We start from the raw sequence: 13,107 nt of genomic DNA, 5'->3' as shown, positions 1-13,107 counted from the left end.
TATCTTAAAAAAGTAAAAGAATTATTGGTGCACATTTGTTTTTACAGCTTTTCACAGCACCGATGTGTCCAAAGTACATGTTGGGGCTATGGGAGCTAATGGAGCAATGAGTGAAAACTGTAACTGATCAGCATGGACTGCTTCTGTCGTCTGCAGGTTGTTTCAAAAGAAGATTATGTGTCTTTATCGTATCATTTTAACTAACACACAAATAAACAAAACCATTTACTGCAGAAGCCACTGTTCACCATGATCACTGCTCAAGTGAATGTAACAACGGTAATTCTGCGACCGCATGGAATCATCCGTATCTGTTTGTCTGTTTGTCTGTTGGTTTATATGCTACCTGGATTACGCCAGAACTACCAAACTGATTTCCTCGGTGGAGGGATGGGGCCCGAGCCCGGGGAGAACCCATCAAATTTAGGTGCAGATGTGGATTAAGCGGAGGATCCAATAAATTATGATAAATAGATTGTTTATGTTATCAGACCACTTCCACTTGATGTGCTCTGCTACACGATGCATCTATTGCCCTTCTGTCCGTCCCATGAGGAGGATCCCTCACATCTGGCTCCCTCTGAGGTCTTTACGTTTGTTTTCTCTGCTCGTTTTTTCCTTACTCTTGGGTTATACAAATACAATTTGAATGATTGAATTATGGATTGATTGACTTCCTCTTTTCTTTAATATTCCGACAATACGAACACCACAATCAGGTGTAGGATTGATGGAGGGACGTGCTTTATATCACAGAGTAAATGAAAGAATATAAACATAGTTACTGTGAATGTAATTCATGACATGACCAGATAACTTAAGACACATCTTTGGTGCAATCAATGCAAGAATCTGATGCTGAGCTACAAATCTTAACTTAACTCTTTAACTCCTTGTATCAAGTATAAATGACTTTTAGTCCCCTGTATCTCCAAAAACACTTAATCCTCCTTTCCACCCTAAGGAAACAGTAGACCTATTTTTTTTTACAGCAGACACTTTGACTTGTCACAGCAGGAAATGCACATGTAACTATAAATTCAACAACAGTTTAATTGCATTACATATCAAATTCCAGTGAGCCTGTATTTTGCAGTCACAGGAGTCTGAAACCACAATCCCTTCTCTCCCTCCTCCCTTCACTCCCTCCTCCCTTCTCTTCCTCCTCCCTCTCTCCCTCCTCCCTCCTCCTCCTTCCTCCCTCTCTCCCTCCTTCCTTCACTCCCTCCCTCCCTGAGCGGAACGCAGCCTTCCTTACACTTTTTAAACACACCTGTGTTCTCTCTGCAATGACACGCCGACATGTCGACCCCTGAAAAGAAATGTTTAAAGTGACTCTTTGTTCGACCGTCTGTACTTGATAAACGCTCAGATAACTGTTACTCCAACTCCCCCGACGTACAACACAGGGTTATTGTTTAAAATGTGAGGTCTATTTAAAACGCACTGAGATAACCTCTCATGACACCGTCAGGGGGCATTTTCCTCACACTTGACAAAGACATTACACATCTGCACTCGCAGACTGAGAAGCAGTCAGAATGAGGAGCGGGAAGGAGGTCGATCAATTTAAACTGCTTTCAACACATTACGTCACGAGAATAATAGAGAAAAATGTATCATTCAGACTTGAGTTTAACCGCAGAGGGATTCCACAAGTCATTTAAGTGTAAAAAAGCAATATAAATGGATGTTAAAATTGTGGATTTGTCCTTTAATAAAAAGCCAAATTCTGCCTTCTCTTTAAATGTGTACTCTCTCCCCCCCCTACACATCCATTAAGTCCAACATGTTTACGGATGAGTGCATGGATGCATTAATCTTTTAAACAGTACCCCTCCTCCCTAACCCTCCCCTCCCATACACATCCACTCTCTCACTGCAAACAACCTGACGAGCCACACAACTCCTCATGTCCAAACTCCTTTCCACGTCTACGTCTGTCTATCCATGTCTCCCCGCAGTCTCGTAAGGTTAAGGTCAAGGGCGTTTAATGCATTTACGTTGGCCTCCGTGAATGTTGAGGGCTTCCTCACAGACAGATCTGTCTGAACCTGCCCCCCCGGCTGCCACGCTGTAAAAATGAGGAATGTCCTTTGGAGATGAAAACGAGGAGGAGAGGAGAGATTCATTAAGATATACGTTTTAAGAATTAGTGTGAAAAAAAGGAGGCAGTGAGAGTGCCCACAGATTACTTGAGGGGAGAGACTAAGCAGTTAGATTAGACACATAGGGTGAGGAGAAAAATAAGAGCAGGGAGTGAGCGTGAGGGAGGAGAGGAAAGAGAGCGAGAGAGAGGAAGAGAAGACTTTCTTTGATGTCTCTTGTCCCCTCAGGTGATTCTCCCTCCCATTCATTAGGGGCCGGTTTCTCCGGAACCTTCCTGTCAACATGCCATCTGGAAGGCCCCTAAAAAAAAATAAAAAACACTACCAAACACTACACCCCTCTACTTACTCTACAACCGTCCTGTTTGCCACTCACCCCTCCTCCCCCTTCTCCCTTTCTGTCCATTGGTCCTCAAAGTGTTCCATGTCTTCGACGTTAGGTTAGATAGTGTGGATGAAATTTTAATGGTCCCCATGGGGAAAGTGGGTCAGTGGCCCAGACAGATGGATGGACGGATAGATAGATTTTTTTTTTTTTTTACATCAACAGTAGATAAAAAGACTTGATCTCCCACTGCAGTTCCCTACACTCTCATGAACTGTTCCTGTGCCCCAGGTTGTTTTCAGCAAACTTGCCTTTAAAATCCACTGTACACTACCTGCCCAGCAACAAACAGCCAACTAGTTGGTGAACGAACTGGTTGATAAAGAGCCAAATATTCTTGAGAACTGGTGGAGACCAAAACATAGATACAAGGACAATGAATATTGGACTTACATTCGTCAAGTGAATCCAAATAAATGCTACTGTTTTACCATGTCAAAAACCATTGGCCAATATATAATACTATATTAACCTAAAAAACGGTGAACCCAATGAAGCAGCTGGTAGATAAAGAGACACATATTCTTGGGCATTGGTGGAGAACAAAGCATAGCTACAATATCAGGTGACAGACCACCAACACCAAGAAACATCAGTGCAAATAGATGCTATGTTGCACCATGGGAAAAAAAGACGACCATTGGCCAATATATAATATATTAGGTCCAGAAATGGTGAAAACAATGAAGCATTAAATAAATGTAGTGATATGAATATTGATGGGAACTGGTGGAGACCAAAACATTGCAATAAGGACATTGAAAATTGGCTTACATTTGTTAATTGACTCCAACTAGATGCTAATGTTGTACCATGTTGAAAAAGACTATTGGCCAATATACAGTATAGCCAGTGTCAGTCAGGTTATACATTCAATATATTAGATTTTAATCCAATCACAGATAAATCAGGATACACACTGTCCAGCAATATCTGACATATCCATGCTTATACTAAATACTCAATGTACAGAACGCACATATTGTACATATTTCATTTTATTTTATTTTATATATTTTGTAAATCTTTATAAGCTTATATTTCTATTCTTGCATGGAGCTATTGTAACAAACACAATTTCCCCCTGGGATTAATAAAGTATTTCTGATTCTGATTCTGATTCTGATAAGGGACGAGACAGAATCAGAACCAGATTGTTTGTTCATAGCCCATCTCACCATGCTTTGATAATCAAATCTAAAGAATCCCTAGTCACTCTGATTTCAATCCAGAATGAGGAGCGGGAACGACAAACCCTTGATTTGAATGTTTGGTGGTCAAAAGAAAAATCTGTGATCCACACCAAAACACTGGTTTCTTCCAAAAACCAAAACTATAATAACAACCACCACTACATTACACTACAATGTGATGTCTGCTCTGACAGGACATTCTGCCGCTAACGTCTGTATAATCATGGTGCAGTACAATAAATCTTATTCTGTACAGAAAGACACTCCCTTCACATGCCTCACAGTTCCTGAGTCTGATTTTACAAGCGGGCAATTACGAGTGTCTGATAACATACAATACAACATCTGTTCGTCTCTCTGCACATCCTCACCTTTCGCGGCTCCTGCTCTGTGAGTGTAACAGAGGTTGATTTCAATTCATCCTGCACAAATGCCCGAGCTTGTTACTTCCCTCTTCTCACCGGACAGTAAACCACCACACAGCGGTTATTTCATTACATGCGACGGTAAAGAGAGGCTTGTGGTTTTGGCTTTTGTGATGTTTACAGCAACAACTGCAGCCTGAACCCGCTCCACCTTCTGCCGTTGACACTTTAACGCCGGTTTGCGTGAGTGAAATCGACAGCCAGCCCTCGAGGCGATCTACCCTTCAGTGGCAAACCATTTGATTTAATAGAGTTCTATAAAGTGGCTTCATCCAAATGAGCAAAGCCAACTGTAACATCATCAGGGGTAATTTGTCAATACGCTGCAGGGACGTTACATCAGAGCCATTGAAATGTCACTGGGTAAATGTCCTGAAAGATTCTGTCATCTGATCCGTGAAACATGAGAATGCATGTGGAGTGTAGCACACACACGATCCCAGACTCATACGCTGCTTTCAGACATGCACTGAACTCCGCAGATCCTCTGCGTGTTCTCCAGAGGAGGGGCGTGTGTGAGCGCAGAAGTCAGAGTGAGAGGCTCCGGATTATCTGCAGACGTTCTCCGCCCGGCCTCCTTGTATAAAGTCAGCAGAAAGTTGGAAGAATCTGACTCTGGGAACCTCCAACTGTGTTGTGCATGTGTGAAAGCCTGGGTAAACTCCGGACCCAATTCAGGTCATGTCTGAAAGCGGCTATTGACGTGCACTTAACACACACCATGGACATGCACGGCCATCTTTGACTGAGCCTGGAGAAAATAATGCTCTATTAGTATTTTGGCCGCATAAATATGAGTAGCCTAATAGTTGCTAAAGTTGGACCAAATGAAATCGCGATATCGTCCAGTAATAATATATTTAGATACAAAACAAAACAAAACAATTACTTATGCCCCTTGTCATGGGACACTGTCCCAAGCCGACATTATTTTTGTTTAATTTCAAAGTTTAAACATTGTGGTTTGCAATCGGCTCAAGATGCAAAACCGTATCGCTTTACAGGGAACTATAGCCTCCCTACACTAATGTGTTACCTTACGCTAGCATGGAGTTGGGGGGAGGGGTGCCTTTTTTCAGGTCAGAGCAATGGCCCCTCAAAACGTCTGTGAACGCCCCTGACACACACACACACAGTATAGATCACATATACGGAGCATCTTAAAGAGGGCAACTCTATCTTCCAGGCACCAGAAGCACATATATGTCCTCACGTATCACATCATTCTATCTCCAGTTTATCAGCCGCAGAGGGACGAAGGCTCAGTCGTTTACCCTGAGATTATTACAGTGCGCTGTAGTGTACACACTCTCCAAAGGCTGCCTTGCTAAACAACCTGAAATCCCACATAATCTCCACTTTCATTGTTCCAATATGAGAAAAACAAGTCGGCCCACTCGCAGGCCAAATATTTCAGGGTGCTGGGTGCCTGTTAGTGAGGGCACTAAACAGGATTAGAGCTGTTTCCCTGATAGAGATCTGCTCTCTCTCTCTCTCCCTCTCTCTCTCCCTCTCTCTCTCAGTATGCTGTGTGTACTGGCTGTGCATGTGAGTGAGGTGTGCAAAGTGAAGCCGCCACTTTCACTGAGTACATGTCATTTTATTATGTGGAACCACTTCTAAAGGCTGTGGGTGGATTTTTTTCCCCCTCTAATTCCTCCATATCATTTGCTTTCAGGTGACTCACGTGTTGACAAGGCGGCTGCTCTTAACAATATCATCTCATCTATATTATAGACGACTTGCCACCAATCCATTGATTAGTTTGAAAACAATCAATTTAGGTGTTTGCTTTTATGGTCAGTGTGTATGGGAAGAATTCAATTTAAGTTAATTCCAATTGATAGTTAATTAATTCATGACGCCTCATTAAAAGTAGATAAATATCACTTATAATTAGGTTAAAGTTTTAATTGAGTGACAACTTACAACAAGCACCCTGTTAAGATATTAGAATTTGTTATTAGAATTCATATTTGATGGTTGTATTGGCATAGCTACATCTGTCATATACCTCCAGTGTGATCCCTCTCACCCGGTCAGCTCACCTCTCTCCAGCGGGCCTTGCTTCAGTCCATCCCGGGTGGAGGTTTAGTTCTTGTCCCGGCGCTGCGGTCCCGGTCCCCGGTCCCGTCCTGCAGCCCTCCGCCGGTCCACAGCTCACAGAGCGCGGGGAGCAGCGTGAGCGTGTGTACCACCGAGCACCGTGAAGCTGACCGGAGACCGGCCGAGCACCTCCGGAACATGAGCGGGGGCTGCCTTCAAAATAAAAGTCATCAGTAGTTGTAGCTTAGTAATAAACTCAAACTGTGTGAATTTATTGTTTATTATTTACGTGATGGTTAAATATTATATGTGGAGGTGTTTCCAACATGAGGGCAGTGGATATAGGCCATTTACAGACCTAACATTCTGTCCAGTACAACATTATAACCTTAATGCTGAAACTATTAATTCATTGATTTTAATTAAATCAATTTATTTGAATCATCAATTTAGATAAAACCTGCAGTGTCAAATAAATAAATAAAACCATACGAAATATAAAAGTAGGTCTCACGGCTGAACAGTAGTATTCACATTTTCAGAAATTGTATTGACTTATTTGGGCTTTGGGAGGTGCAGCGCTGCACGCTGTATTTAACCTGGCTTAAAACTGTGAAGGAATCTTTCTTGGTTCATGGCTGACCTGGAAAACATCGTCAAAAATGAACCTGATAAATGAAGTTAGTTGTCCTTCCCCAAGACCCAAATAGCAACCGCTTAAAGGGATAGTTCACCCAAAAATGTGTAATTATGCAGTTTTGAGTAAAATTCAAATGTCTGGGTTTACGGACACTTGGATGAAACCACAGGAGCAGGATGAAGGCATTTTATGGTTTTTCCTAGTTTTTCCTTTTTTTAAGTTTGACGCATCGGTCACCATTTACTTCAATTGTTTTGGATTTGGCTGCAACGCTGTTTACCCCTGAAACTCCAAAAGTGTTTTGTGGACTCAAACCCTTCGCCCACCGACGCCCATCGGGATAGTGGTGAAGAGATAATGAGTGCGTTTTCCTTTTTCTGTGAACTATCCCTTTAATATGTAATAGATCATTATTCTTCATTTATATCCTAGCCGTGATTGTGGATCATGATTGTTGATCTTGATCGTTGTGGCAGATGATCGTGGATAATGATTAAAACTAGATTGCTTAGATGTAGAATATGCCTTTGAAGCCGTCCATCAAATGAGCTGCAGCGTTTTATTTTGAAGGTTTTGAGCGGAAACTCTGTCATTACCATGTTGAGCTTGACTGGCGCTCCCTCCGTGCAGGTCCGCCGGTCCACCCAGCTCTGCACCTCCCTCCCCGCCTGCCCTCACATAAAGACGGCCTTGTTAGTTGCTTCAAGACACCGTTAAAGCAGCAGGAAACACTGCTGCCTTTCATTGGTGCAGCCGGACAGAAGTCCTGACTGACTCCCAATGTGAAGTCCACATAAAGATCCGTCTTCATTTCCACTCATCTGAGGCCCCGTGGCTCTCAATCAGGCAGGAGGCAAATATCAAGTGGAGCTGAGGAGACATCACATGTAATGTCTGTGTGATGAAGCCAGGGAGAACTGTTTCAGTCACACAAGTGAAAGAAGCAGCAACAGTCCAGAATGTTGAAAGTTAAAGTTAAAAGATAAACAATAAATGCATCATCATAAATATGATGCCGGGAGTATTCACTCTGCAGAATGGCCTATTCAACAGCAATATGATAATAATTATCATAATTTAAATTTCAGTTTAAATCAATCCTGAAACCAACTGGGAGCCACAGCAAAAATAATACAATAGGTGTGATCGATGTGATCAGATCTCTTAGTTGTAGTTAATAGCCTATAGCTGCTGAATTTTGTAGCTTGAATCTTTGCTCAATATAGGCTGTATATCATATTATTGAGTTTCAATTTTTGATGCATTAATGTGTTCGGAACTTTGATGTAACTACTGGACATAAGATGTCTCTCAACTTCAAAATAAAGGTTTCAGGTTTTAACATCACACGTGTTGAAGTTGCACATTAAGTTAAGTTGCACATTAGACCATATCGGCCCCCAGTCGAGTCTTAAGGCCCCCAAATTAACTTGGTTAAGCAGTTTTTTGAGACCATATCACTGTTGCCCTTGGCCTTTGACCTATCAGGGGAAGCCCTCCAAAGTAATGATTCCACCAAGGCTGGTGAAAATGTGCTGTTAAGTTGTTTTGCATGCACATGCACATGCACATGCACGCACACACACACACACAGGTGTGTCTCCATAAGACTTCAGAGGACATTACATTTACTTATTGTAATTTCCTGGAGACTTACTCCAACTTTAATCATAGTTACAACTTGCCTAACCTTAACCTTAACCTTAACCTTAACCTCAACCTCAACCTAAACCTTAACCTAACAGAGTCAAGAAATCCAGACTGAAAGTGACTTTCAGGTAATTTATTCAGTGTTTGTGGTTGTTTTCCATCTCTTCCAGCTACAAACCTTTTGTGTGTCTTTGCAGCCGTTTGCATCCTCTTGTAGTTTTGTTTTTTCCTTTGTGTGGCTGGTTCTGTCTCTCTACAGTCATGGTTTGGATCATTTTGCCGCAATATAGTCATTTTTGTGGTTACATTGTCTCTGTTGTTGTTTTGTGTCTCTGCATTTGTCTGTATAGTTGCTTTCGCTCTCTGTAGTTGTCATGAGCCTCTTTGACTCATGGCCGAGATGCAGCCAATCCAAAAGAAAGTTCAGGTTGTCATGTTTGTTATTGTTCACGTTATTTGAATCCAAACATTTTGCTTCTCTTTGCAGCTGCTGTGTGGTTCTTCTTTGCCTCCTTGTCGTCATCCTTATGTTGTTTCACATCTATCTGTGGTCATTTGATTGACTTTCCAACAGGAAATGATAACAGCCACTTCATGCTGAGGCTCTGATCCCTCGGGGGCCTCTGGGCCTGTGCCACATTGGCCCGCTCACTAATCCATGCATGGATTTTACAGTAAAGTGGGCCAATAAAAATAGTGTAGTATTAGTATCACAGTGCACATACATCATGCTGCAGAAACTCAAACTGTTTAATAACAGTAGCCTGGAGCAGAGTGGGGGATTTAAATTGGGTGAGAAACCACATCATCATGAGCCTCTAGAATAAATGATCAAACGTCAAATCGATCAAACTGCTGGTGATGTGTTTGCTGACGTGTAATAACACTATGTAGACATCAGGTGTAGTGTGTGAGAGACGTAGGGTAAACTGATCTCAATGCAGGTAAAATCAAGAGAAGTTGACACTTTATTGATTTCAAATATGAATGCATAGTGACCCCGTGTGGTAGAAAATGAAACAGCAACCTTCATAAATCTGAAAAGAGGCACACCAGAGGGAATATGTTGTTCACTGCTGTGGATCAGCGAAGTTTGCTTTCTACTGGATGATAGATGTCTACTTTGAAGTGCAGTTGTTGTGTCTCTAAGACGCCAATTTTGTTTTGTTCTTCATTTTCCGTCTCTTTCACCTTCAGGAGTTGTCACATAACTCTGCGAGATGTGAAGCCCTTTCTCTGCACAGCCCTCGGAGACATGCCTCTGATGAAGCAAGACGTAAATGAACGAAGCCTCGGGGCTCGACCTGGTGTTCTTCTGAAAAACCTGCAGCTTCCAATAAAACAAAGCGGAACGAGCTGGAGACGTCGGCCTGAGCTGGATCATTATAATGTCGTCACACATGTTGGATGTTGTTTTTATGTACAAAGTGATAACAGCAGTGTCAGCCTGCACAAGAGAGAAAGGCAATTAGGACCAAGGACGTGGATGTGCCAGCACGTTGGAAACAATGTCCTGTGGGCTTTTTCTGCATTTTAACGAGGCAAAGGGGAATTACTCCGCTTGTAAAGTGTGGGATGTACACAACGACCACATTGTTAGATGCAGACAATACAAATGAATCGGTACGAAAAGATTCACAGAATATATATGTATATTTTAACAATTAACATTCTTAGCAACTCATAAAAAAACAGGATATAAAAAATATACAGGCAGCTCAATGTAGAACTACAAGTCAAACTTTTGGAAACATACAAAGGCAAGCTCTCTGAAGAGAAGGTGTCTATTCACTGCAGGTGGGATTCAGCTGTATGTTCAATTAGTGCAATAGCTTTTAAAGAACATAAGTTCAATATCCTTTTTAACGAACTGCAAAAGTACTGTAGCTGGCTTCTATTATTAACAATAAAGAACAGATTTCCTAAAGACCCACGACAGAAAAGCCTGAGATTTCTCTTAAATGCATAGGATGTTTGGTTAAAAAGAAACAGAAAGATCTAATCATGACTTGTGAGGAGTTCAATCTTTCCTTTTGAAGGATTGTACAGTGCTTAAGAGTTTAAGTGTCCAATATTTAACCAGAAAAAGCAAAAAAGAGAGAGAAATCTAAATTAAACTGATTTTTGCTTCTGGATCATTCCTATCCCTTTTGCCCCTGACACAGGAAGTCTTCACTTTGGTTTCGCTCAGGTCTCGCTGCGGTTGCTTAACGTGAAGTCGTTCCCTAACCCTTAAAGTTCTGAAAGACCTCTGCAGCGTCCAGCCAGGACCCGAAGCAGGCCAGGCCTCGGTCCCTGATCTGTTTCCGGCCCTTTTCCGTGATCACGTCACCGTTCTCCTTCACGATCACCAGTTTGGGCACCGCCGTGATCGTGTAGCGCTGCTTCAACTCACTGAGAGAAAACAGAGACAGAGACAAAGGTTTATTTTTAAAAGATACACATGGAAGAACTCTACTGCTCTGCTTCTTTTAAGATACATATATGCTTGAAGGTGATGGAACAAAAAGTTTAATTGTATTTACTCAGTACTTAAAGTACTGTATTTGTAGTACTTATGTACAAATCTGAGGTATATAGAGAATAACATTGGCTTCACTTTGACCTGCTATAGGATTAAAATACCGCTTGCTTCCCAAAGAAAGATCATCAACAATTAGCTAATTAATTGTTGATTAATGAGGAATTAATCATCAACTCTTTTTAATGCTGATTCATGGATTCATTCACTTTTAGAACTGTAAACATTTCAGCTTCTTCTTAAATATTAGGATTTACTGCCTCTCTTTGTCAAATATGATTTTCATCTGATTACCTTAAGTTTTGGACTGTTGGTCAGACAAAACAAGACTTCTGAAGAATTCTAATTATACTCAGGAACTCTGACTCTGAGATTTCCTGTTAAGTAATTGAGAAAATAATCAGCAGATTAATCCATAATAAGATGAATCAGTTGAAGACTGATCTGAGACCATGATACTTGATGTCATGACACTGACAAGGGGCAATGTTGCCTTCATAACGAGTGTTTTTAATACTTTAAGCACATTTAACGTGTGCACTTCTATGACACTTTGAATTGTGGTATTTCTGTTTTTACTTTAAAAAGGTGAAAAGTTCCGTCCACCAGAGATACTTGATCTATTGATTGACTGATTTACACGTATGACAATAAGCAGTACAATATCGATATCGATAATTAACACGATAAATGTTACATTATTATTTCTTTTAAGGTTTCAAGACTTTTTTTTCTCCTGAGGGAAAGTTTCTCAATGGGCAGAGAATAACAAGACAGCAAAACATTTTACAATTCAGAGGTACATCAATTAGACTGTGTGTTATACGATACAATGTGCTTACACGATACATAAGCATAATAATTTGTTATTGCTATGATGACAATTATATTGTGATTATCATTAATATCGTTTTATTTCCTAACTCTACTTGAAAGACAAAATTTTTTTATATTGCCATTGATTGGAATTGGGAAATTATATTGTGATGATTATTGCTTAGTTTTAATTCAAAGACAAGAATATATAACATCAAATAAAGCATGAGATGATCATTGAATAGATCAGACTATAAATCAGCTTTAGATGAAGTTTGTGTCCTCGGATAAACCTAATCCCTGACAGGGTGACCCTCACGAGCATTTCACATAATCTGGAGCACAGCCTAATTCTCAGTATAGACACTCAGTGGTAAATCCTAATAAGATAGAGTGAGAGAGAGTCCTGTTTGTGGGAGGTTTAAAGTTAAACTCATTGCCTTTCATTGCAATACTGACTGTTTGTACTCGTCCGTCCAGGGCAGAGCCAGCCAGTCCCCGTGCATGTCGTGATAATATTCCACCATGTCATCGCTGGACTTGTCGGAGGAGACGAACACGATCTCAAACTGTGCCGGAGGTTCGCCCTCCTCCACCAGCTCCGTGTAGAAGTCGCACAGGACGGGGGTGAAGTCCCGACAGGGCGGACACCACCCGGCAGAGAAGTAGATCCCCACCACTTTGTTCCTCAGCGCCTCCTCCGGGTCCACGAAGTCCCCGTCCTTGTTGAGGAGGGTCCTCCCGGTGAACACCTCCACCATGTCTGCCCCCGCCTCAGGTCACACTCCTCACAGCAAGACTCCCAACTTTAGTTTAACTCATTCTGGTCAACACCTCCGCCTTGTTTGCCGGTAGAAGAAGAAGAAGAAGAGGAGGAGGAGGAGGAGGAAGTGCTGCTTCTCTGAAGAAGTCTGACCCACTTTCCTTAAACCTTCACCTCTCTGTGAAATCCACTTACATCCGATCCCCGTAATCACCTGTGGACCAATGAGGACGCGAGAAAACACTGTTGTGGTCCGTCGAGCACGTGGTTGTCAGGGAGGAGACACACGTTCAACATCACAACACTTCCGGGTTGGACTTCCGGGTTGTGCGACGTGATTCCAGAGGGGGACGCGCGGTGAGTTACGTTTTCTCTCGTGAGTCAGAGACAAAAACATGTGTGTGTCTGAACCTCAGTGTGATGGAAAAAACACACAATGTGACAACGTAACACAACAGCGTGTCAACAAACACAGTTTCCCTGAGAACAAACGTTTTGCGACGTTTTGCCGACGCTGAACTTTCAAGTAGCACACTGGCGCATGCGCAGTTTGGTTTTCT

General features: G+C 41.8%; 2 protein-coding genes across 4 annotated transcripts in view; both read right to left on the bottom strand.

The window, feature by feature from the left end:
• csgalnact1a (chondroitin sulfate N-acetylgalactosaminyltransferase 1a) overlaps positions 1-6,308 on the bottom strand; it is a 38,007-nt gene extending 31,699 nt beyond the window's left edge. Inside the window, exon 1 of one of the 3 annotated variants that reach the window (XM_035184522.2) lies at positions 6,126-6,308. The gene's annotated coding sequence lies outside the window, so the exon portion shown is untranslated. The remainder of the gene's footprint in view (positions 1-6,125) is intronic. The other 2 variants (XM_035184523.2, XM_035184521.2) reach the window with 2 other exon arrangements.
• Positions 6,309-9,397: 3,089 nt separating this feature from the next.
• Positions 9,398-12,868, bottom strand: nxnl2 (nucleoredoxin like 2). The gene is made up of 2 exons (XM_035141404.2): positions 12,244-12,868; positions 9,398-10,841 (listed from the first exon to the last, which is right to left on the bottom strand). The coding sequence occupies exons 1-2, from the start codon at positions 12,543-12,545 to the stop codon at positions 10,673-10,675; spliced, it is 471 nt and encodes a 156-aa protein (XP_034997295.1). The 5' UTR covers positions 12,546-12,868; the 3' UTR covers positions 9,398-10,672.
• Between the last annotated feature and the right edge of the window lie 239 nt (positions 12,869-13,107).

The sequence above is a fragment of the Hippoglossus stenolepis genome, chromosome 18 (genome assembly GCF_022539355.2).
Source record: "Hippoglossus stenolepis isolate QCI-W04-F060 chromosome 18, HSTE1.2, whole genome shotgun sequence".
Taxonomy (NCBI): domain Eukaryota; kingdom Metazoa; phylum Chordata; class Actinopteri; order Pleuronectiformes; family Pleuronectidae; genus Hippoglossus; species Hippoglossus stenolepis.
This window is presented reverse-complemented; position numbering and strand designations above follow the sequence as displayed.